This window comes from Stegostoma tigrinum, chromosome 4, assembly GCF_030684315.1.
Source record: "Stegostoma tigrinum isolate sSteTig4 chromosome 4, sSteTig4.hap1, whole genome shotgun sequence".
NCBI classification, from domain to species: domain Eukaryota; kingdom Metazoa; phylum Chordata; class Chondrichthyes; order Orectolobiformes; family Stegostomatidae; genus Stegostoma; species Stegostoma tigrinum.
Window position 1 is genome coordinate 45890104 of NC_081357.1, and position 25037 is coordinate 45915140.

The 25037-nt window shown below is 40.7% G+C and overlaps 1 protein-coding gene across 4 annotated transcripts in view; it reads left to right on the forward strand.

Moving 5' to 3' along the window:
* LOC125452172 (zinc finger protein 11-like) overlaps positions 1 to 25037 on the forward strand; it is a 58533-nt gene that overhangs the window by 11767 nt on the left and 21729 nt on the right. The window contains exons 1-2 of one of the 4 annotated variants that reach the window (XM_048530244.2): positions 6081 to 6195; positions 21555 to 21860. The exons of 1 other annotated variant lie outside the window; for it this stretch is intronic. In XM_048530244.2, the coding sequence (XP_048386201.1) occupies positions 21776 to 21860 (85 nt within the window). In that variant the 5' untranslated portion in view covers positions 6081 to 6195; positions 21555 to 21775. Of the gene's footprint in view, positions 1 to 6066; positions 6196 to 21554; positions 21861 to 25037 lie in introns of those variants that run through there. 2 more of the 4 variants (XM_048530242.2, XM_048530243.2) reach the window with 2 other exon arrangements.

Sequence of the window (25037 nt, forward strand, 5' to 3'; positions counted from 1 at the left end):
CTGGTATGGAGGGTGCTAGCTATGAAGAGAGGTTGAGTAGATTAGGATTATTTTCATTAGAAAGACAGTGATTGAGGGGGGACCTGATTGAGGTCTACAAAATCATGAGGGGTATAGACAGAGTGGATAGCAAGAAGCTTTTTCCCCAGAGTGGGGGAACTCAATTACTAGGGGTCATGAGTTCAAAGTGAGAGGAGGAACATTTAAGGGAGATATGCATGGAAAGTTCTTTACACAGAGGGTGGTGGGTGCCTGGAACGCGTTGCCAGCAGAGGTGGTAGACACAGACACGTTAGCGTCTTTTAAGATATATTTGGACAGGTACATGGATGGGCAGGGAGCAAATGGACACAGACGTTTAGAAAATAGATGACAGGTTAGACAGAGGATCTTGTTCAGTGCAGGCTTAGAGGGCCGAAGGGCCTGTTCCTGTGCTGTAATTTTCTTTGTTCCAAAACTATGAAACAAAGAACAATTAGTGGACTGAAAGTTGCTAAATCCCTGGGACCTGATGACCAACACTCTGGGTTGTTGAAAGTTGGCTACAGAGATTGTGGGTGCGTTGGTGATCATCTTTTAAATTCTGTTTAACTTTTGCAGTGACGTCTGCAAACTAGAAGGAAGGAAAGGGAGGGGAACAAAACAGGGAACTTGCAGATCTACTAGCTAATGTAGTCGGGCAAGTGCTGGGCTCAGTTATGGTAATAATAGATTGCTGGATACTAAGAAGATTCATTTTCTGATTAGAAAGACTCTTCACAGATTTATGAAGCAGTAGCCCTGTTGGTCAAACCTGAATTTTTGAGAATGTTACTAGTGGAGTCAATTAGGGGGGAAACTGTAGAAATAGTGATTTTGGATTTTCAGAGGCTTTTGATAAAATATCTCACGAGAGGTTCATAACAGAATTAAAACACACAAAACAGGTGGCAGACTAAGATAGCATGGGTTAAGAATTGCTTTCTGTAAAAGCAGCGTAGGAATAAATGGATAATTCCAAATTGGTAGGCTGTTGACCGGTGCGGTTATTGCTATGATCAATACACAGGACCAGCTGTTCACCGTCTATGTCAACGATTTGTATGTTGTAACCAATTGTACTGTTTCCCAGTTTCCAAAACTTGGTGGAAGTGTGAATTGTGAGGAGGGTGCAGAGGTTTCAAGTGACTTGGGCAGGCTTGGTGAGTGGGCAAAAGCATTGCAGATGGAATATAATGTAGATATGTGTGAGGCTATCCAGTTTGGTAGGAAGAATGCAGGTGCAGAGTATTTGTAAAATGGGATTGGTATTCAAAGGAACTTGGGAACTTTTGTTCATAAGTCACTGGAAGCTAACATGTACTTACAGCATGCACTTTTGAAGGTATGTGCTCTTTTAGCCTGTATCTCAAAATGGTTTGAGAACTCTTGCTTAAATTTAAAGTACATTGGTGAGCACCTGGAGAATTACATGCAGCTTGGCCTCCGTGCCGGAGGAAGTATAGGTATACACTTTGAGATAGTTCAACTGAGGTTTACCAGACATTTAGTTGGAATGGTAGGACTGTTCTTGAGACCTTGATGTTTGTATGCTAGAAGAATAAGAGGCAATGTCATAGAAACACAATTCTTAAAGGTATGCATAGAGAACTCCTCCTCCCTTGGGGAGGTGATTGCATGGTGGTATTATCGACGAACTGTTAATCCAGAGACCCAGATGTTCTAAGAACCCGGTTCTGGACAGCATCGTAGACGGTGGAATTTGAATCCAATAAAATATCTGGAATCAAGAATTGAATGATGATCATGAATCCATTGTCAATTATTGGAAAAACCCATCTGGTTCACTCATGTCCTTTAGATAAGGAAATCTGCCATTCTTAGCTGGCCTGACCTACATGTGACTCTGGACCCACAGCAATGTGGTTAACTGTTAACTGCCTTCTGGGCAATTAGGGACGGGCAATAAATGCTGCCTGGCAGTGACGCCGTCATCCTGTGAATGAATAAATAAAAAATTTTTCCTCTGCCATTGTGGTCCAAAATCAGGGGTCACAGCTGCCAAATAAAAGACAAACCGTTTAAGACTGAAGTAAGAAGGAACCTCTTCACTCAATGTGGTGAATCTTTGGAATTTTCCACCCTACTGAGTTTTGGGAACTTTGTCATTAGTTAGTTTCAACACAGAGTTTGAATGGTTTCTAGTTACTAGTTCATGAATTACATCAGTGATATGGGGCTAGCAAATGACTATGATGTTAAGGTGGGTAATCAGCCTTGATTTAGAATGGTGGAGTGGATCTCAGGAACTGAATGGCCTCCTGTGTTCCAATGAGATTAGAATGGTAATGGTCAGGTATACCAGGATTTCAGCCACAATCTTACTGAATGGGAGAGCAGGCTGATTATACATGTAGTTCTTCTGAGTACCCTAAATTGATGCCAATGCGGTGGCCTTTCCAGTGACTCCTTGGCCCTTCAGCCTGCATATGGCTTGTCTCTGAACAGTAGATGAACACAAAACAATCTCTTCCTGTTTTTGCTCAGTAGGAGATTTTTGTTTCTTCCCCCCCCCCCCCCCCCCCCGCCCCCAATTTGAGTCTGTGTCCTAAAAGATTAAGTACCCCTCTTTATATTCATTTTCAGGATGTGTCTGTTGCTAGCGAGCGTTTATTGTCCTTCCCTAATTGTCCAAAGGGCAGTTAAGAGTCAACCACCTTGCTGTGGGTCTGGCATCACATTTGGCCAGATCAGGTAGGGGTGGCAGTTTGCTTCTCTAAACGACATTAATGAACCGGAAAGGTTTTTCCAACAATTGAAAATGAATCCATTTTCATTGTTAGACACTTAATTCCAGATATTTTTCAAATTGAAAATTCAAATTCCAATTTCGAAAATTCCCAGAACATGACCAGGGTCTCTGGATCAGCTGCAGAGATGTGGAAGATTAAATTTTCTGTAGGTTTTGGTATTGTCTTTTTGCTCTCAATAACCAAACTTCAGAGACCTGACTCTACTCTGTATCTATTGTAGTTTCACCATTCCTGTTTCCAGGAAATCCTGAGTTGACTAGTGTTAATATTTCCCTTCAATGTTCCCTACTCCAGACAATGACATCATCTCTATTTCAGTTCACTGAGCAAGTATAATCCTTTGCAGCAATTTGTCTCCTCCTTCCATTTTAATTGGGACATGAGACAAGAAAATGTTTATTGGGTTTAAGATACAAAGTATCTACCCTGCTATCTCTGCCTCCTCTAAACACTCATGTTTTTGTTTTCCTGAATCTTTCAGGCACTCAGTCACCATTTTCCATGGTCTTGCTCTGTTTTAATTCCTCCCATTTCATGCAATCATGCAGCTTGAAATTTGCTTCCTTTCCACCTCTGCATTTCAGCTTCTAGCCATGCACTCTCCCATCAGTCTTGTAACAACTTGTTTTGTGACACTGTTCTCTTCGTTCCATTTCAATGATACGATATTTTTTTTCTTGTCTGCATGCATGATCAAAAGGTATATTGTAGGTACAATCCTTGGACATTTCCTGTGCACAATTTAGATGCTGCTGATGATACCGGAAGCAGGAAGATTGGTTTTGTATGTGTTAGTCCTTTATGTTCTTCATTACTAAGACCAGGCCACATGGCCTTTTGAGTCTGCTGTATCTTTGACTAAGAGCATGAATGATTGATTCTGGATCTCAAAACCACCTTTTAATCTAATGCTCCTATCGCTCCTTTACGGAACCTTCCAAAGTTTATGCATGTTCTCAGTTACTGAGTCTTCACAGCCCTCAAAACATCTCCACTTTGAGTGAAGCAAATTCTCCTCCTCTTAAATGACTATCTCTTATCTAGAGACGATGTTGCCTATTTTTATACTGTAGTTAAATGAGACAGGTTTTTAATATGTACCCAGTTCAACACGTCAGAATCTGACGGGGAGGCGCTAGCCTAGTGGTATTATTGCTGGACTGTTAATCCAGAGACCCAGATAATGTCCTGGGGACCTGGGTTTGAATCCAGCCATGGCAGATGGTAGAATTTGAATTCAATAAAATATGTGGAATTAAGAGTCTAATGATGCCCATGAACCCGTTGTTGATTGTTAGAAAAACTCATCTGGTTCACTAATGTCCTTTTTAAGGGAAGGAAACTACCATCCTTACCTAGACTGGCCTGTGTGACTCCAGACCTTCTGGGCAATTAAGGATGGGCAATAAATGCTGCCTAGCAAGCAATGCCCTCATCTCATGAATGAATAAAGAAAAAAACCTTCTGCTCCGGTGAAGCTACCTGTTATTCTTAACTCTAATGAGTACAGGCTCAATCTACTAATGCTGTTGTCAAGGAATTACACCACAAGAAGGGCAATTGGGAATGAGTATTAAATGCTAGCCTAGGCAGCAACTCCCCATCCTCTGAGCAAATCACTTTAAAAGAAATCTGAGGACAACTCCGTCATCGCAGAAAACTGGTGAGTCTTCTGTGGGTACAGAGGGAAAAATTCTTAGCAGTACACCAGGTGTCGTCTCCTCAAAATCCAAAACAGTTGCCAGCATGACTTTTTGTTTTTAATTGTCCTTGCATTTAAGATCAACTTGCTGTTTGCCTTGTTGGACCACCTTCGCATGCTAGCTGATGTTATTGGACTTTATTTGGGTGGAGCTAAACGTAACAATGCAAAAGTCAAGGCTGGAACATTTGCCTTTAGCCAGAGGTGTTGAGTGGATTACTTAACTTGGCCCCTTCTCCTAACTCCTAAGCTTCCCAGAGTTGCACATGTGCAGCAATTTGATTCACTTCACCTGATATTAAGAAATGGAAGAAGGCATTAAGTATATCTAAGGCTATGGGCCCTAGCAACATCTAACTGTAGTTCTCAACACTTGTGCTTCAGAATGAGTTGTGCTTGAAAACAAGTTGCTTCCGTACAGCTACAATGCTGGCATCTGAGGTGAAGTGATGGCCTTGTGGTGTTACCACCAGACTGCTAATCCAGGTAAAATTCTAGTGACCATGGCAGATGGTGGAATTTGAATTCATTAAAATATCTGGAATTCAGAATCTAATAATGACCATAAATCCATTCTCAATTGGGGAAAAACCCATCTGGTTCACTAATGTCCTTCAGGGAAGGAAATCTGCCATCCTGACCTGGTCCAACCTGCATGTGACTCAGGACCCACAGCAATGTGGTTGACTCTGAACTGCCCTCTGGGCAATTAGGGATGGGCAATAATTGCTGTCTGACGGTGATGCTGTCATCCTGCGAATGAGTAAAGAAAAAAAATCTACTTGCCAATGTGTAAAATGGCCCAGGTACGTCTTATCAATAAAAAGCAAGACAAATCAATTTAGGCCAATTCCTGCTACATCACTCTTCTCTGAATTGCCTAACAAGTGATGGAAAGTGATACTTGATTATCAATATTCTGCCCATCACTGCTCAGTTTGGGATCCGATAGAGTCACTCTGCTCCAGAACTTTATCTAGCCATGGTACAAATCAAACAAAAAAAGCTGAATTCCAGAGGTAAGCTGACAGCATGATAGCATTTGACTCTTGTGTGGCATTAAGGAGAAGTAGCAAAGTTTGAATTCCAAAACAATCAGGGTAGACTCTCCTGCTGAGATTGCTGCTTGGCCTGCTGTGTTCATCCAGCCTCACATTTTATTATCTTAGGGTAGACTCTCCAATGGTTCAAAACACTTTCAGACAAAGGAAAGTGATTGTTAAAGGCTAGTTACCTTAGTCCAGGATATGTCGAAGTTCTTCAGAAAAATGTCTTTGACTGAACCATCTTCAGCTGCCTCATTAGTTACCTGCGGTTTATCATAAGATGAGAAGTGTGTACATTATAAGGCTTCCAGCTCTTTTCACAATTTTTTTGGACATTGAAGCAATCTGTGTCCACCAAAACAAGACCTGGGCCATATTCATACTTGAACTGCTAAGTAACAACTCCTGTTTTGCATCAAACAAGTCTGTATTTCAAAACAGATGACCAACATGCTTGAAAGTAATAAAATAATTGAATATTTGTGCAATGATGTTGACTGAGCAGTGAACTGTTTTAATTCTGCAGTTGAGTCAGAGGATGGCTGTGAACAAAATGGGCCTGAAGAACTGGTCTTGCAGAGTGACATAATGCTAGGGCAAGACCTGAAGTTTGAATCTTCTGACAAGATCATGGGCTTTGGAAAAGATTCAAAAGGTTTGAAGTTTTTTTTGTGCTCCCAAAACATGATTGAGAATCAAGCTTCCTTAGATCTTTAATGTCCATGAACCAAAATAACAGAATGGAAAATTTCTGTTCTGTGCACTGGATGTTTAGATTAACTTTAATGTCCAGGGCAATTTGTTCCTTGCACTTTACTTTTTTTTTAATTTTCTCTCTGAATTAGTTAAACCTGTATTCCACTTGATCACTGCGAGAAATAAAATGAAAGATTGTGGCGATCAGAAAGTAATAGTGATGATAAAGCTGAAACTAATATAAATACAAGTTGAATAGCAGAAAACTAAAGCTGTGATTTTTATCCCTCCCTCCCCACTCCCCACCCCACAATCCCAATCTAAGAGAGCCACCAAATACTCAGCTAAGTTAACAACACCATGCAAAAAAAACTTACAGTTTAATTTATTTGTTGTATTATGTTCATAGAAAATTAATGCCACTAGGGTGGGACCCATATCTCTAGGGCAGGGAAGAGCTGGCAGCTACACTTGATTTTTTGTAAGCATTGCTCTCGTTGATCAGTTGTATAGCTGCTCTGTTAGTGGTGAAATCCAATTAGCCCATCGTCTTGAATGAAGAAAGCAGTGTTTTTGTGTATAGGCAGAGTATCAAAGACAACTGAAACTTACTTTCAAAATGATCTTCAAATAAAATGTGTATGCTGATGGAAAAATTGGATGATTGTTGAATCTCCTGGTACTGCCCATCCAAAATGAGCAATCTTTGATCTGTATGGTTGTTGTGATGATTTTAGATTAGGCATATAAGACAAAGACTGATCCAAAACTTTTTTAGATACAAGACAAATCTATGAAATCTGTCGTATTTTTTTCTTTAGGAAAATTGATATGGGCTTAAAGCACACAGCTCTTGTTTGTTTTAAACAGTTGCCTAGAGTCCCTAGCTGATCATGGTCTGAAGCTCAGTTGATTGTGTGTTGGATAGCTGGAAAGTGGACAATGCAGTGTCTATATTAAAAGAGAGACAGCAAATTTGGCTGATTGCAGATGATTCAGCTTTAACATCTATGGCAGGGAAACTAGTAGAGTCTTTTCTTTATATGGATACTTCTTAACGATCTAGAAATATTTCAAAAGGGTGCATGCTTCACAAGTTGTAGAATTGTTTAAAGCAATAACAAATATGGTACATAAGAATATTCATTGGATGTTGTTGCGACCAAGGTTGGAAGGGCTGCACTGTTTCTTCTGGTCTTAAGTAATAATAAATTTAAGCAGCTAGGTGATATGAGTGGCATGGTGGCTCAGTGGTTAGAACTGCTGCCTCAGTACTAGGGTCCCAGATTCGATTCCAACCTTGGTGACTGGAGTTTTCGCATTCTCCCCATGTCTGCTCCAGTTTCCTCCCGTAGATCAAAGATGCGCAGGCTAGGTGGATTAGCCATGGCAAATGCGGGGTTATGGGGATAGATTGGGATGCTGTTTGGAGGGTCAGTGCAGATTTGATGGGATGGATGGGGCCTCTAGCTATACCGTAAGCGTGCTATGGTTGCCAACTATATAGTTCTTAGACTTTGTCAGTGTTAGTATTAATAACCAGTCTGACCAAGTTATTCTTAGTCAGCAACAAATAATTGGTTTATCATCAAAATGATCAGAAAAGATGCAAAGATTATTCCCAACGGTTTGAGTTATGCGCACACAAATATCTACCTTTTTCGAAAGGAGACACAAAAGTCCAAAAACTGCAGAGTTTTCAACTTTTAAGTATTTTGACTGATTCATTGTTAAAATCATGAAAAAAGGTGTCACAGCTTGTGCCAAATAATGTGCAGATTCTGAAGTTATTCAGCACACAAGATGTTGGCACTGCCATGTCTTCCAAGAACATTTTTTTAAAATCTTCATTCATGGGATGAGGGCTTCACTGGCTAGGCTGGCATTTATTACCCATTTCCCTTATTGTCCAGAAGGCAGTTAAGAGTCAGCCAATTTGCGGTGGGTCTGGAATCCTATTTGGCCAGATCTGGTAAGGATGGAGGTTTCATTAGTTAGATTAGATTCCCTACAGTGTGGAAACAGGCCCTTCAGCCCAACAAGTCAACACTGCCCCTTGAAGCATCCCACCCAGACCCATCCCCGGATACCTACACACCCCTGAACACTATGGGCAATTTAGCATGGCCAATCCACCTAGCCTGCACATCTTTGGACTGTGGGAGGAAACTGGAGCACCCGGAGGAAACCCACGCATACACGGGGAGAATGTGCAAACTCCACACAGGCAGTCGCCCGAGGCTGGAATTGAGCCCAGGTCCCTGGCACTGTGAGGCTGTAGCGCTAACCACTGAGCCACCATGCCGGCCCAAATTTGATTTCATTAAATTCCACTATCTATCAAAAAGAATCTGGAATGTAATTCCAATGTGGGATTCGGATTCGAATCTGATCCCCAGAGCATTATCTTGGTCTTTGGATGAACAGTTCCGTGATAATACCACTAGGCCATCGCCTGCCCATACCATTTATTGTAGGCTGAGTTCCCTTTGTTGACAATGGTGGGATAGATGCCAACAAATCCTGTTTAAGAGTCCTTCATGAGTGGTAAAGGTGACTTTTGGTGGGTTTTCAGCATCACACTTCGTCTTCTCTCTCCTTTTGCAAAATCTCTCAAAGTGTGATGCTCTTCAGGCAGGTCATATTTTCTGAGTTCTCTCTGTGAAAGTCCTCCAGATTGTGTGTGCACCATCCATGCTCCCTGTTACTTGCAGGTGCAACATTGTTGCTGTTGTATCCATTGTCCTTTTTCCTTCGCGAAGTGCCTTTCTTTAAATTTTTAAGATATTTATATGTACGTCATCTTTCTCAAAATATTTGGATCTCCTTTCCTCCTAGCAATGTAAGTATATGGAAATGCTTCAAGATATTACGTAAACTGTAAAGGAATGAAGTGTGGATCTAGAAGGGAGCAAACCGATTGGAAGTTGGAAGCGTATGACCCTAGCTACTCTAAACTTATCAAGTGCCTTAAAACTCTCGCGATATCTCAAAGCAATATATTGTGACAAGGTAAAGAAGGACACATTAGAGCAAGTGACAAAATTCTTAGCAAGAGGTTACGACCCAGAGAGCTGAAGACTTGGCTGCCAGTTGTCGCGCAAAGGAAATCTGGATTCTACAAGAAACCAGAAGTGGATTTATGCGTGATCTCTGTGGATTAAAGAGCTGAAGGAAATGGGTGAAATAAGGCCTTGGCAAAGTTCGATTTCAGGAGTTTAAAATTTGAAGTGTTGCTGCACAGGAGCTAATTTAAGTTCACCTAAACAGTAAAGGTGCCCAAAGTAGGCTAATTCTTCCAATATAAGGGACACTGGGATCAGGTAATAAGCTCTATCTCTAAACCAGTGGTATTTTTAGATTAGCTAAGTTTATGAAAACAGAAGTTGAGGAGTCATTCGAGAGCGTTCAATTAATTAAATCTGGAAGCAATGAAACCATTGCAGGTTTGAACAGCAAATGACCTGTAGTGGGAATGGAGATGTGTAGGAGATGATATGGCTTTGGAATGCCCATTTGAGCCTGTGAATTGTCCTGTTTAGGTCAAAATGGTGGCAAGGGTTGATTGCTCAATTACAGAGTTCAGAAACGACCATTGCAATCCCTTCTTTTTGCCTACTATGTTTTCTCACACTCCATCTCTCTTGGGCCTGCTGAGTTTCTCCAGCAATTTTTTGTTTTTGTTTGACTTTTCCCAATTAAATATGAAACACTAAATATCTGTTCATCCACTTCAGGATGCCAACTTCTTTCGGAGACAGCAGAGAAGCTGAGAGAGTGGTGGTTGGGTGGCATTGGATTTTGGCTGCATGCATATACAGTTGTTTCAAAATGGTTGTAATCGAGTTGCACAGAGTTCAGTTCCAATGCCGATTCCATTCACTACTAATTCAACGAATTGGATGTGGAGCTGCAGAAAATGTAGTCATTGTTAAATTAAGTCGAAGTAGGAGAGACAGTGAATTCTAATCAAAACTAAAGGAAGCTGAAAAGGGGTGATAAAACTGGTTAAATGTAAGGTACAGTTTGGAAGGGATATTTTGCTTAAAATGTTACAGCAGTGACCACACGGAATTAAGATGGGCTCAGTGCTTTGGAGAAACAGAAACTAGGGGTTACTGGTGCATGGGATATCGAAAGGCATCACCCTGGCCATATGATATGATTCTGTCTTTCATCATTGTTCAGAATGTGACAGCAAGAAGTGGGAGTGTTAATGTTGGGCTGCTCGCTAAAGGAAGGAGACTGGATGTTTACAAAGGCTACAATGCAGATTTACTGAGTTGCTGTCTGTTTTGAAGGAAAGATAAATGCTGAAGGACACTTGAAAAAGATCAGAACTCTTTTTGTTGGAACAACGTAGATTACATGCTGTTTTAATAGAAATGTTTAAAATTGTGATTGGATGGAGTAGTGTCAGTAGAAGCAAGTAGTTTCCAATTATTCAGGGTACTAGGATGAGCTGCCATCAATAATGAACAGAAAGAAGAGTCCTTTTTCACACAGCTTTATGTTTATAGATTTTATCTTTGGTTGAAGTGTTACAAATTAACATAAGCATTTTCAAAGTGAGACCATAATTTTTAATTGTTGACAAAGTGTTCAAAATTGTTGCCCGTAAGGAACAAATATCTCTTATCTGATGAAGTGCGTAGGGTCTGCATACTAAAGGTTGTGCTAATAAAGCAAACTTCTGGAAAATAATACACTATATGGAGAACTAGAGAAGAGCGCAGGCGTTGTGGCTTCTGTAATTATAAAATGTCTAATTCTGAAAACAGTAGACTGCTAATAAGCTAAGGGACCTTGGGGATGGTTTAAAAACAAGCTGATGAAGAATAACAGACATCACCTGTCAGACATTGTAGTCCTGATACAATAAACAAGCAAGTGGAACTGGTTGTAAATGAAGGTTAAACACTGGAGAAGATAAAAGGAATCACTTCAAATGAGAGAAGCTAGCAACAAACCTGAAGATCCTCATCCTCAGAAGAAAGTAATCCTGATTGACTTAAGTGGGCAGCAGTACTGGAGTGAAATCTCAAATACAAGAATTCTTTTGCTTTATTTATGCCAGTACCACCACAATTTTTCTTGCACTGCCATCTGTTATAACCTAATTGACATTTTTAACTTCCTTGTCCTCCCAGCTCTCCTTCCCTAACTTTGTGCTTACATGTTTTAAGCATCGCTAATTTTTTTCCCTCAGTTATGGCAAAATAACTTTCTCTATCCAGATCTATTGTTTGACCTGAGTATTTCTAACATTTTCTGTTTATGTATGACTCAGTTATTCCCTTTTGTGCTTGACTTCCAAATAATTGTGAACTGAATATTTACTAGTGGTATACTTCTTATTTTGATTTATTATAGTCCCCAGTACTTAATTACCGTGAAAAGTTTAGTTACAACCAATGTGGGCAGATCATTGCAAATAAGGACGTACAGATCATGGGTGCTTGGACAAAGTGAGGCATACAGGTAACACTGCACAGGTGATATGCCAAGCAAGATCAACATTAACAAGATCAACTTTTTCTCTGAAGAAGGCCCCGACCTGAAACGCCTAGCTTTCTTGCTTCTCTGCTGCTTGGCCTGCTGTGTTCATCCAGCTTCACACCTTGTTATCTCAACTTTATTTGAAGTCCAGTTATCAGTCTAATAATGGCAGGGAAGAAGCTGTTTTTCAGCCTGTTCATGCTAATGCTCAAGCTTCTGTATCTTTTGCTGGATGGAAGAAGCTGCCGGAGAGCATTACTGGGGTGGGAGGGTTTTTGATATTGGCAGCTTTTCTGTAGTGGCGAGAAATGTAAATGGAGTCCATGGATAGGAGGTTAGCTTTTGTTATGGTCTGAGCTGTGTGTGCAAACTTCTGTGGTTTCTATGGGTCCTGGGCAGAGCAGTTGGTCCACCTGGCCATTATGCACCTAGATAGTATGCTTTCTGTAATGCATCTGTAGAAGTTGATGATGGTCCTTATGGACAGGCTGAGTTTCCTAAGTCGACTGAGGAAGAAGAGGTGTTAACAAAAACAGAAGATGCTGGAAAAGCTCAGCAAATCTGGCAGCATCTGTCAAGAAAAATCAGAGTTAACGTTTTGGGTCTGATGAGCCTTCCTCCAAACAGAAGTTCTTTGGGGCAGGAGTAGGCTGAAAACATGGGTCAGCCTGGGCAGTCGTGTTGGTGGATTTTTGAAAGGAGGTAGAAGTGAGCTGTGCGAGGCTGAGTCTATCAGCTTGGAAGCAATGACTGGGAGATCACCAGATGAAATGAGGTCGGTTACTGTGGTTGATACAACGGACTGATGAGCCGTGGTCCAGGGCGAGATAGGAAGAAGCATCTGAGAGCTAGAACTCAGCCTCTGCAATGTAGAGGTCAGTATGCCAAACTATAATGGCACCACCCATATTGGTGGGCTTAATAACAAAATCAGGGTTGGATCTAAGTTGGTAAAGTGTTGTCAGTTCAGATGTAGATAGATTGGATTGGGTGGGTGGCACAGAGAAATTTAGGTGACCAATGTCACGTCAGTAGTTCTCAATGAACAGACTGAGTGCAGGTAAAAGGCCGAAGGAGGCCTCCAGATGCAGGAAGAGTGTTGGAACTGGGAGAAGAGACCTGTGGGTTGGAGAGATGACTCTTGCCCAAAGAAATGTACCCTGAGGTGAAGACGGTGGAAAAAGAGTTCAACTTCATGCTGTGCTGAAATTCGTTAAGGTGGAGATGCAGAGAGATAAAGCTGAGTACAGAACATTCAGCATCGGAGATTGGAAGGTTAGGAGGGATGGTGAATACCTGACAGGAGGTAGTGTTGGGGGAGGGCATGGAGTGAGAGGGAAGAGGGGAGGAAGTTTCCAGAGGGCCATGGGTATATCTGAGTTGTTGTATTTTGTGGGCCCTGATGCCTGAAAGGAAAAGAAAAAGTTTCTGGTTAGCCAGGTGAATGACTGGACAATAGGGTGGAACTGTGGAGTGGTGCAGCATTGAGCCAACGTGATGTGATGCTGTTGGAGAGCGAGGTCAAGTGTGCATGTGACACTGTATTGCACTGAGCGTGAATCTTGGGATGCGGCGAGAGCAGGTATCTGTGGAATGTTGGAACATCGTGGCGGTACCAATGATCCTGGGTGCATTCAAAGCACGAGGGATTAAACTTCAGTTGGGATCCACGTGGGGTGGGTCTGAGCTGGACACAGTCACTGAGGAATATGATGTGGCTCTGGAAATGAGTTTTAGAAAATACCTGGTTAGACAGCAGGAGTTACAGTGAAATTAATGTCAGAGGCCAAGAAAAAATTGGAATGGGAATCTCATCAGAGAGGAACAGAACATGCCGAGAAGAGATGTAGCACTAATACTAAATAAAAGCCAAAACAGCTGCGGATGCTGTAAATCAGGATCAAACAGAATTTACTGGAAAAGCTCAGCAGGTCTGGCAGCATCTGTGAAGAAAAATCAGAATTAACGTTTTGAATCTGGTGACCCTTCCTTGGAACTCTTCTTCACAGATGCTCCTAGACCTGCTGAGCTCTTTCCAGCAACTTCTGTCTTCGTTCCTGATTTATGGCATCTGTAGTTCTTTCGGTTTTTGAGACAGAGGTGTAGTGTCTTCTTGATAGTCGCATCTACATAGGAAGTCCAGGGCAGGTTGTCAGTTACCATTACTCCTAGGAGCTTGATGCTCTCACCCCTCTGAAATTCCACTCTGTTGGTATAGATGGGGGTGTGTTCTCCTCCCCTTCTCCCTGAAGTCAATGATTAGTTCTTTTGTTTTGCCAATATTGAGAGGTTATTATTACACCATGATACCATACCCTCTATCTCCTCCTTTTTTCTGTATTCTGACTCATCGTTGCTTGATATCCATCCTACCATGGTGTCGTCAGTGAACGTGTAGATGGTGTTCATTCAGAATTTGGTTGTGCAGTTTTGGGTGCAGAGGAAGTAAAAACGGAGGCTGAGAATGCACCCTTGGGAGGCTCCAGTATTGAGGGTTATCGTGGAGGAGATACAGTTGTTTATCTTCACTGAAGCCTATGGGTCAGGAAACTGAGGAAACGTCTGACTCAATTTTGGGATACGCTTGAGTATCTTAAAGATTGGAAATTATTTGAGAAGTTAAATTATCTCAGGTACATTGAGTGCTTCTCTACAGACAAGATATTTGGATGGACTGAATTTCAGTAATGGCTAGGGATGGAATGTTGGGTAGAAGAATTTCAGTAATTGGGCCTGAAGCACTGATGGAAGGTTTCAACATAAACATTGAGATGGGGCTGGACTATCCTATGGCCAAAGATATGAGCAGAGTAGATTATATCATGGAACATTATTCTCAACGTGGTACTGTTAATGTAGTTTTAGCTTTTTGGTTAAATAATATTATGTAATTTACAAACACATTTTAAGTAAGATAAAAATGTCAGAATGAAATTTGTATATGTTCACTTGGAAAGAGTTTTCTACAGTTAAATATGATAAGCGAGCAGAGAGACAATGACTTGCCTCCATGAAGCCTGCTCTGCCATGGAGTTAGGCCATAGCTGATATGTACCCTTTTTAACTCCATTTTTCTCCATATCCCTTGATAACTTCACTTAGCAAAACATCAATTTCTGCCTTGAAATGCTGCAGCTTTCCTTGCATTGGACCTTTGTTGAGGGTGGAATAGTTTTGGAGATCTACCTCCTACTTGCATGCACAAATGCTTCTTGATTTTTGCATCCTTGACTCCAAATTTAAGACACTGGCAACATGTTCTTGATTCCCCCAGCAGAGGAAATTGTTTCTCCAAATCAACCCTATCAAATCTGTCTAAACTATATTACCCCTCAGTCTTCTCTACTTAAGGAAGTACAAAGCAAGTTTATGCATCTTGTTATTTAAACCTCAAAACCAGCGTATCATTCTCTCCCTTTGGAAAGCCATTTTTGAAATATGCCCAAAGGTGAACATAGCAGTCCAGCTGGGATCTGGCTAAAACTTGATAGCTTGGCATCCCAGCCACCTTAAGATCAAGGCCAACATTTCTCTGCATGACACTTTTTTTTGTACCAATCTACCTACTTAGCTACTTGAATGTGATTTGGTTGTAGCTGCAGTAACAGTTGTCACAATTGAGAAGCCTGGTGGCCAATTGACTGCTTTGGTGACCTTTTGAAACTATGAAATTGTGCCTCATTTCCTGATTTGCCCACAAAATTAAACACTCACTTGATGTCTACCCTGCCAAGTCCCCTCAGAATCTTGTTTCAATAAAAAACCTCCCCTTCTAAGTTCCAATGAGAATAAGCCCAACCTTTACTCATAAGACAGCTCTTCATTCCAGCAATTAGCCCAGTAAAATGCTTCCAAACTGTTACATGACTCCAAGTTGCAGTCTGATCGTTGCCCCACACGGTTGCTGCAAGATTTCCCTACTTTTACACTCCATTCCTCGGCAAATAATTCTATTTGCCTTCCTAATTACTTATACCTGTGCACTAACATTTTGTGATTCACAAGCAAGGACAACCAGGCCCTTCTGCAGTGGCTATTTGCTATTCTTTCTGCAAATCTTTTGGCATGGTCATTTAATATGCCTTTGCAGACTCTGTTTTTAATTCTCATCATACTTTGCTTTCTTGCTAATCTTTGGAGTATCTGAAAATTGTATAATTGGAAATAGTTGAGGCCCTGGTAGCATTCCATTAGTTACAGTTTACCAACCTGAAGATGGCCTATATATTTCCAGTTATAGTTTCTGTAACATTAATACAGAGGATTAGCTAACTAAAATCCCTAATGGCGTGATGTGTTGTGCAATGGCTGTTATAGGTTACCTCAGATTGAAGGTAAACAAGGGAAATGTTTGCTGGTTACAGATGAAAAGACCAGGCTTAAAAACTAAAAACTATGCAGTTAAAATAGAAATGCTGGGCTGAACTGTGTGCTGTGGCTGCATGATGTGGGAGTTGGTGGACTCCATCATGGTTCACAGTGACCATATCTGTAGCAAGTATTGGTTGCGTGAAGAATTCCAGCTTGGAGTTGATGACCTAGAGTCTGAGATTCGAACATTTCCCTCAAGACAGTTTTCAGTGTAACTGATGTATCATTTGCTGCTTTCTATCTCCTATCTCCTTTCTTGCCTTGGACCTTTATAATCTGCCCAGCATTCAAGTCAGTAAAGAAGGAAGTAATATTTTCAAATAGTTGTTGAAATTTCTTTATCAAGTGCGGAATGAAAAGAATTGAAGTGATAATATGGATGAACCTCAGTACAGTTGTTTTATTAATAGAGAAACTGGTGAAAAATATCATTAGCAGCAGTTATTGGTTTTCTGTTTGTCCCTTGTTTTACCAACTCATGGAAGAGCTTGAGCTTATCTGACAAAGTACTGTATAGGGCAGAGGTTCCAAACTCACTTTATCTACCAACCATAAACGATTGTTCGCAGCAAACGACCCAGCCTTCAGGACAACATTGACCACAATACTATATAACACTGTCACTGCAAGACATGTCAGATCTTCGAAATGGACAGTTTCATCAGAAGTGGGAACACCACCCACCACGTGCCCAGCAAATACTCGTGACTCGGCCAATGTTGCCCATCTCATATGCTACAGGCTGGGCTGCCCATAGTATGGTATATTGACAAAACCATGCCAACGCTATGACAACGGATGAATGGACACTGCATAACAATCGCCATATAGGGATTTTCCTTCCCACTGGGGCAACACTTCAGCAGTCAAGGACATTTGGTCTTGGATCTTCAGGTGAATGTCCTCCAAGGTGAATTTCGGGATACATAACAACGCAGCATCGCCGAGCGGAGGCTGATAGCCATGTTTGGTAGCCACGAGGATGGCCTCAATTGCGATCTTGGGTTCATGTCACACTACAGGTGACCCCACCACACCATACATTCTCTCACACTCACACGTGTGCACACAGCCTTCTAACTAATTAAAGATTTAACAGCGTCTTAAGTTTGTTTAGTACATCCTTGTCTCTGGTGTGACCCTTTTGATCTTTTACTTACACATTCTGTATCTGATACTACCTGTCTCTCTAAACCTGAAGTAGTAAAACTTCAAAAGCTTGTGTTTTCAAATAAACCAGCTAGATTGTAACCTGGTGTCATGTGATTTCTGACCTTGTCCACCCCAGTCTGACACCAGTACCTCCACATCATGAAGAGAGACAGTAGATCATGAAAACTCAGCAAGTAGGAAGCTGTGCTGCTAAGGTAAATGAAACACTATAACAAGCTATGAAAGTGTTTAAAATATTTTAAGATGGGATTTTCTTTTTTTTTGTAGAACATGCTCCAAAATTTAAACAAATGTACAATTTAGTAAAGTGCAGTGTTTCGAGAAAGACAATTAATTTGCAAATAACGTTGAATGTAATTTTTGAGTTTTGAGTGTGGTGAATTTTCTCCAGGTTAGAAAAGACTGAGGATGAGGTGGAACTGTGCATATATAACACATGGAAGAAAATATATCCTACAAGAGTTGATTGAAAGAAAACACTGCCTTTTGCCTCTGACTGAATTGTGCACCTGTTTGCCACCCAGAAAACTGCAAGCAACACACATGAATTCTCACAGGCTAAAAAGCCCTTCAAATGTAATGTCTGTGGACATGCCTGCAGCAACACCAGTGAAGCCACTTAACCCCTTCGGGTATGGCACTTACTAAGGCTGCAACCAGAGCGTGAATTTCAAATGCCTTGTGCTGCGAAACACACAGCAACCTCACGACACTTTGTAAAGTATTCAAGCATTTTTCTTTATCTTTTTAATTTATTTCAAAGACTTTGTTAGATCTTTGGAGAAATATCATCTGATTTTATAGGGTTAATCATTTTCTCAACCAGTAAATATGTATGAAAGGGAAATTTCATGATGTTGAAATATTCTTTGCAATAATGTATGTTTATCAATAAAGATAAACTTTGCAAGAACTCACCATTAAGGAAATCCTATCTCTGGTTGTATTTCTCTGACTCTAGTGAATCCACTCCCATGCATGACAGAAATGTGTTATTTTCTAAACGGCACTGTGAAATTCATCATTTTACGTTTTGAAAAAAATATATTGCATATTCATGTTAACTAAATAAGGATCCCGTCCTGTGATATTGTAAAGCTGAGAATATGATTTAAAAATTTTGAAATCTTGTGAGATCAGCACCATGGAAAAAATGTCATTTTTCACTTGTCAAATTTTGTTTAAAGTAAAACAATTTGCTGTGGTAAAACACCATTTTCTGTAGCAAGTTGTTTAACTTATTAAATGTGAGTGAATAGCAATTCGAAGCAAAGCGTGAAATTAACTACAACTGTGTATTAATCGCTGCCAGAAATGTGTAGTTTCCATTTCATATTAAAGAGATGAATGTTAGCAGGTAGATGCACCTTTTGAATTCAGTAATCACCTTCCTTGTCATATATTCAGTAAAGTTTTGCAAAGATCCAGAATTGAAACCATCTGTTTGTCTGTCTTCCAGATTCAAACGCTTGTCATTATTCAGCACTTAGTGAGGGAAAATTTCACCTGTACGATTTAAACAAAAACTCTCAAGTTTAACTAAACTTTTGTTACTTAAATCAAGCAGGGATAGGTGCAGCAATTTATTTAATCTAGAACATGAAATGAGAGGCCTGGTTGCAGTTTCTGTGATTCCAGGGTGGATTATCCAAATGTGGACATCGGGGAAGGAAAAAGTTGGGATCCAGTATGTTTCGTTCAGTTGCTGCCTTTCGCTGTCTACACGAACATACCAAGTCTGAATTTGGAAAAGGCACTGATGAGCAGTTGAATCACAATTGTAGCTAGAACAGCACTTTTAGGAAAGAGAAAATTGATGTAAAGTGTGCTTTCTAAAATTTAGCCATTGTTGAAGACTTGAGTATTGTTATAGTGATTTTTTTTTTGATTGTTTAAAAACATCCAGAATAGTGTGTTTGTATTTTTTTTCATTTGATGGGATGTTACTCAAGATAAAGAAAATTTGTGAAATACTAATGCTTCAGTCTTGTGATTATTTTGACAGGAACTGTTTTTGTGCTAGCCCAGGCCATGGACTTGAGGGTCTGCTTTGTGTTGTCAAGATGAAGCAATAGTTTACCCAACAGAAATGGAGATGTTGCATCCTAGTGACTGGATTAGGGATCTAGAAATGAAAGTTCTGCCATGGCAGCTCAGAAATCTAACTTTTTTAAATTTAGGCCAAATAAATATGGAGAGAAAAGCTGGCATCAGTGATGGCGACCTTGTACTTATTCAATTGTGGTAAAAATCTAGTATATTTCAATCATGTCCTGGCAAAAGAAAATTTAAAACCCTTACATGGTCCGACCACAAGGTATTTGAGTCAGCCACATTTTGCTGTTTTTTCTGTGAATGGACCAAAAAGGCCATCAGTTGGTAAGAAGGTGGTTCATCACTCCTTATCAAGAGTTACGAAAAAAAAGCCAACCTTGCCAGTATTCTGTGAATGTTTTTTTAGATATAAAGTATTGGGTCCATTTACAATATATCCGGAGGTCCAGCCAACCAACTAAAAATGTGGCAACTATGGCCTCAAAGTTAACAAGAGGATTCTTTTTATTAGCAGACTGTTGTAGTAGTTCTGAGCACTATAAAATATGGCTTTTTCAAAAGTATGAATTTAATAGCGTAAGGAAAATGAACCATTTCTCTGCTTGGTATTTGTTCTTCAGCAACTCTGGATCAGTGCTAGGGGCTTAAACAAATCTGTTATGGTAAGTAGTGCTCCTGCAGTGAAGTAAAAAATTTCTTCACATTTACAGATGAATGAATACACTGTTTAAGAAATTAAGTTTTGAAATAAACTTCAGTAGTGTTACTTCTGGTCAGTTGTGTGCAACATGATTTGTTTTACCTAATTGTTACACTATAATAGGAAAAGTAAGATTATAACCTTCTTTCTAGAAGTGATTTAGCTTTCTCGGTGAACATTTGGTTAATTTACCAGTGAGCTACAAATGTTGATAAGTCTGAGCTTTTTCTTAAAAGCTGCTGCAAGGTTGCACTATGATCTTATCCAAAATTCAAATCTTCCATTTCCATCCTGTGAGGGTTGTATCCAAAAGACCAACCTTTTCGCTCTTTGGTGTTTTCTGAGGCAGGTAGACGGATCCTGAATTTATCTTAATTTTATCTTTTTGAGGAGCTTCAGCTCTTGACATTGTGCAACAGGTTTGAAGTACTTGGTCCCTGTGTGGTAGAGGAAAAGGATTATAGGGAGGATAGGCAAACTGCCCACTGCACCATGGTACAGAAGGCCATTCAAGTGGGGCAGCAAAAAGAAAAGTGGTAATGTTTGGGGATTTTCTTATTAAAGATATAGATCACATGCTTTGTTAGCAGGATTGAGTCCCAAATGGTGTGTTGCCTTCTAGGTGCTAAGGTAAAGGACATCTTAAGCCAGTTTGAAAGGATATTGGAGTGTGAGAGGTAGGATCCAGTTGTTGTGGTTCATGCTGGGGCCAAGAACATTAGCAAGAGTTCCTTTCTGGGGAATATCAGGAATGGGAAACCTTTTTTAAGCAAAGTAAAGGATCTAAAGGTTATAAAATCTGTAATATTACTTGAGCCATGTGCAAATTGGCATTGAGATAAGAAAGCAAAGTAGTTGTGTCGGAAAGAGGGATTCCATTTGGGGGGCATTGGCATCAATATTAGGACCAATCTACCTGAACCGATCTAGGACCACGAGCCTAGTGGAAAGGGTAAATAGAGTGGCCACAACTTTAAATTGGTTAAAGCAGTGAGGACACAAGAGTTATTTCAAGTTTCCAAAACAAGTAGTAGAACATAGCTTCCTGACCAATTCTATAATCTGACTCCAGGCACAGCTGATAATAGAACAGCTATGAGAAGGGGGCCATCAATGCAGGACTGAGGTTTATGTAGTTAAATATGCACACTATAGGAAACCAGATAAATGAGCTCATAGCACAGGTTGAAATTGGCAGTTACAATTTCATGGGTATCACTGTTGGGCTGTGAAGGGATCGTGGCTGGGATACACATCCTATTGAAATGGCAGGCAGATGAGCAGAAGGAGTGGAATTGCTCATTAGTAACAAATGAAATTGCCAGCAATAAGTGATGCAGGGTCAGAAGGTGTAGAATTTGTGTGGGTAGGCTTGAGAAACTGCAAAAACAAAATTAGCTAAAATGTACGAGAGGCAAGAGTAGACAATGGACCACTGGTGGAGAAGTAGAAATGGGGAACAAAATGGCAGAGAAACTGAATATTATTACTGAATAGGTACTTTGCGTCATTTTTCACAGTGGAAGATATACCAGATCTTCAAGAGTCAGGGGACAGGACGTAGTGGCCGTCACTAAGGAGAAGATGCTGGGGAAGCTGAAGAGTCTGAAGGTGGATAAATCACTGGACTGGATGAACTACACACCAGGTTCTGAAGGAGATAGCTGAGGCAATTGTGGAGGCATTGGTGGTGATCTTCAGGAACCACTGGAGTCAGGGAGGGTCCCAAGGAGCTTGGAAAATGACTAATGTGACGCCCCTGTTTAAGAAGAGGAAGAGGCTGCAGATGGGAAATTTTAAGCTGGTTAGGCTGACCTCAGTTGATGGTAAGATTTGAGTCCATTTTTAAGGATGAGAATGCAGAGTATTCAGAGATGCATAATAAAATTGGGGTCAGTCATTACAGCTTTGTCAAGGGGAGGTCATGTCTGACACATCTTTTAGAATTCTTTTGAGAAGGTAGAGAGCAAGTTAGACAAAGGCCACATCCACTGGGCTTTCCTATCTGGAAATCCGGATAGGCTTTTGATAAGGTGCTGCACAGAAATCTACTAAATAAGATAGGAATCCATGCAATTGGGAGCAAGGTACTGGCATGGTTAGAAGATTTGCCAGAAGGCAGAGTGGGGACAAAGGTGTCTTTTACAGAATGACAGCCGGTGACAAGTAGAGTTTGGCACGGGTCAGTGTTGGAACATGACTATGAACATTATACATTAACAACTTGCATGAAGAAACTGAGGGCATTGTTGCTGAGTTTGCAGATGACACACGTAGGTGGAAGGAAAGGTTAAGTTGAGAAAGTGGGGAGGCTACAGAAGGACTTGGACAAGCTAAGAGGAGGTGAACAAAGAAATTGCAGATGGAATACAATGTGCTAAAGTGAGGGGTTATGCATTTTGTTCGGAAATGTAGAGGTGTAGACTATTTTGCAAATGTGGAAAGACTCCAGAAATCTGAAGTGCAAAGGGACTCGGTGTTCCTAGTTCAGAACTTTAATATGCAGGTTCATTTGGCAGTTAGGAAGGCAAAAGCAATGCTAGCATTAATTTTGAGAGGGTTAAAACCCAAGAACAAGGATGTATTGCTCTAAATCTCTGGTCAGGCCACATTTGAATATTATGAGCAGTTTTGGGTCCCATGTTTAAGGAAGGAACTGATGGCCTTAGAGGGAGTCCGGAGGAGGTTTATTTTTAAAAAAAAAAAATTCCTGGAATTGAAGGGCTTGTCATATGAAGAGCTGTTGAGAACTCTGGGTCTGTACTTGATAGAGTTTAGAAGGATGAGGAGGAATCTCATTGAAACTTAGAACACACAGCTGTTTCCCCATGTAGGAGACACTAACACCTGATAGCACAGGCATAGAGTGAAGGGATAGCCCTTTAGAATTGAGAAGAGAAGCCAAAGGGTAGTGAATTTGTGGAACTGATTGCTGCAGAAGCCTATGGAGGCCAAGTCACTAAGGAGATCCAGGAGAATAGGTTTCTCAACCCCATCAGCCATGATTGACTGGCAGAGACACCTTGATGGGCTGAATGGTCTAATTCTGCTCCGCTACCTTTTTAGTCTTTATCAAGAGCTATTTTTTCATCAATGGTATTCTGCCATTGCTTTCCATTCCATGAGGGTAGGGAAATGAGTTATATCCCAGATGCACCTCAGCTGCAGTGGAATTTAAACCAACACTGGTGTTATTCTGGTCTACGTATTGGCCATAAAACCAACTGAGCTAAACCGTTCCCTATGTAATTCTTATTACGTGCTAATTATTTTTCTTGTAAGTATGGCTAATTGCTATCTTCCTCATGTCATATTTTTGCAGTGTTGTTGTCTTTAGTCGAGATTTCTATCATGAAGAAAGTTAGCAGACTAATACTAATTTTCTCGGATCAAGAAAAGGAAATCTGGTCCAACAAGTTGCTCCTTGTTTTATAGATTTTTATTTTTGTCTACCTGTTTAGACATGTTATGACATACCTCTCGAAAAGGTGAACCCAGGGTTCTGGCTCAGAGATAGAGTCACTACCTTTTGATAAGCCGTTTTCTCTTTGCTGCTTCTTGTGTTTATGCCTCCCCCTTGGAAACTCATAAATTATTTTCAATTCACTAAACTGTTCCCCAATCAGTTTTTTTTGTATCTTCTGCATGACAGTGCAGCCTTTTGGGTTGGAACAAGATTTCTGAATTCTTATTCCTGATTCTTCCAGTTCTTAAAAGTAAAACCTTCACCAGAAAATAGTAATTTCACTTTTTTTTTGGTACATAATATTCAGATTGTGAATATATTTCAACAAATATTTCTCTGTGTGCTTTTATTTTTGCAAAAATTTTAAATGTTTCCGACATCTTGTATTTATAATATGTGGAATCATCTTTACGTGTGTCTGCAAGGGTGGACATAACCTCAAAAGAGATAGCAAGAACTGCGTATGCTGGAATCTGAGACAACACCGCAGTGTGGAACACAGACCAAGCAGCATCAGAGGAGCAGGAAAGTTGACATTTAGGGTTGGGACCCTTCTTCATAAATGGGGAGGGGGAAGGGAGCTGGGAAATAGAGGAGGGGTGGGGCTGGGGAACATGGGTGGGATGGTGATAAGTGAGTGCAGGTAGCTGGTGGTGGGGATTGGTCAGTGGGATGGGTGGGGCGGATAGGTGGGAGAGAAGATGGATAGGTTTTGTCAGTTCAAGGAAGGAGGGTTGGACATGGGATGAGGCCCAGGGGTGGGGAAATTTTAAAACTGGTGAATTCCACGTTTAGGCCATCGGGCTGTAGGGTCCCGAGGTGGAATATGAAGTGTTGCTCCTCCGGTTTGCGGGTGGTTCATTGTGACTCTTGAGCAGGTCCAGTTTGGACTTGTCGCCTGGGGAGTGCTTTAATTTTTGGTCTGTACAGAGCAAACACTTTGCCACTGGGCCAGGAGGAGAGGAATTATTACAGTCTTAGTTTCTTTGGGCCAGGGAGAAAAATACTAAGATGGTCATTCCTGATCATTATCCAGACAATCCTGGCATGTTTGCACATGAGCTACCTAAATGCAAACATGATGTGGAGGTGCCAGCGTTGGACTGGGGTTGATAAGATTAGAAATCTCACGACACCAGGTTATAATCCAAGAGGTTTATTTGACAACACAAGCTTTCAGAGCCTCAGTCCTTTTTCAGGTAAAGAAGACCTGAGGCTCTGAAAGTTTGTGTTGTCAAATAAACCTGTTTGACTATAACCCGGTGTTGTGTGATTTCTGACCTTCAATACATACAGGAAAAATCAGCTAGGTGAAAAAGCAGAAGGTTTTCTTTGTGGAATTGTACCCCAAAACGACACACTAAGAACAGAAGGAAATCACAAAAAATGGTGTTTACCATCTTCCTGAATTTCTATATAATCCAGGCGTAATAAAACTAGGAACCTTTATTGCGGGCATAAAAAAAAGTTACACCCTTTTACTCAGTATGAGACTAAATGAAACCACCCAGTTCTCATTGAAAATATGGAAATGCCT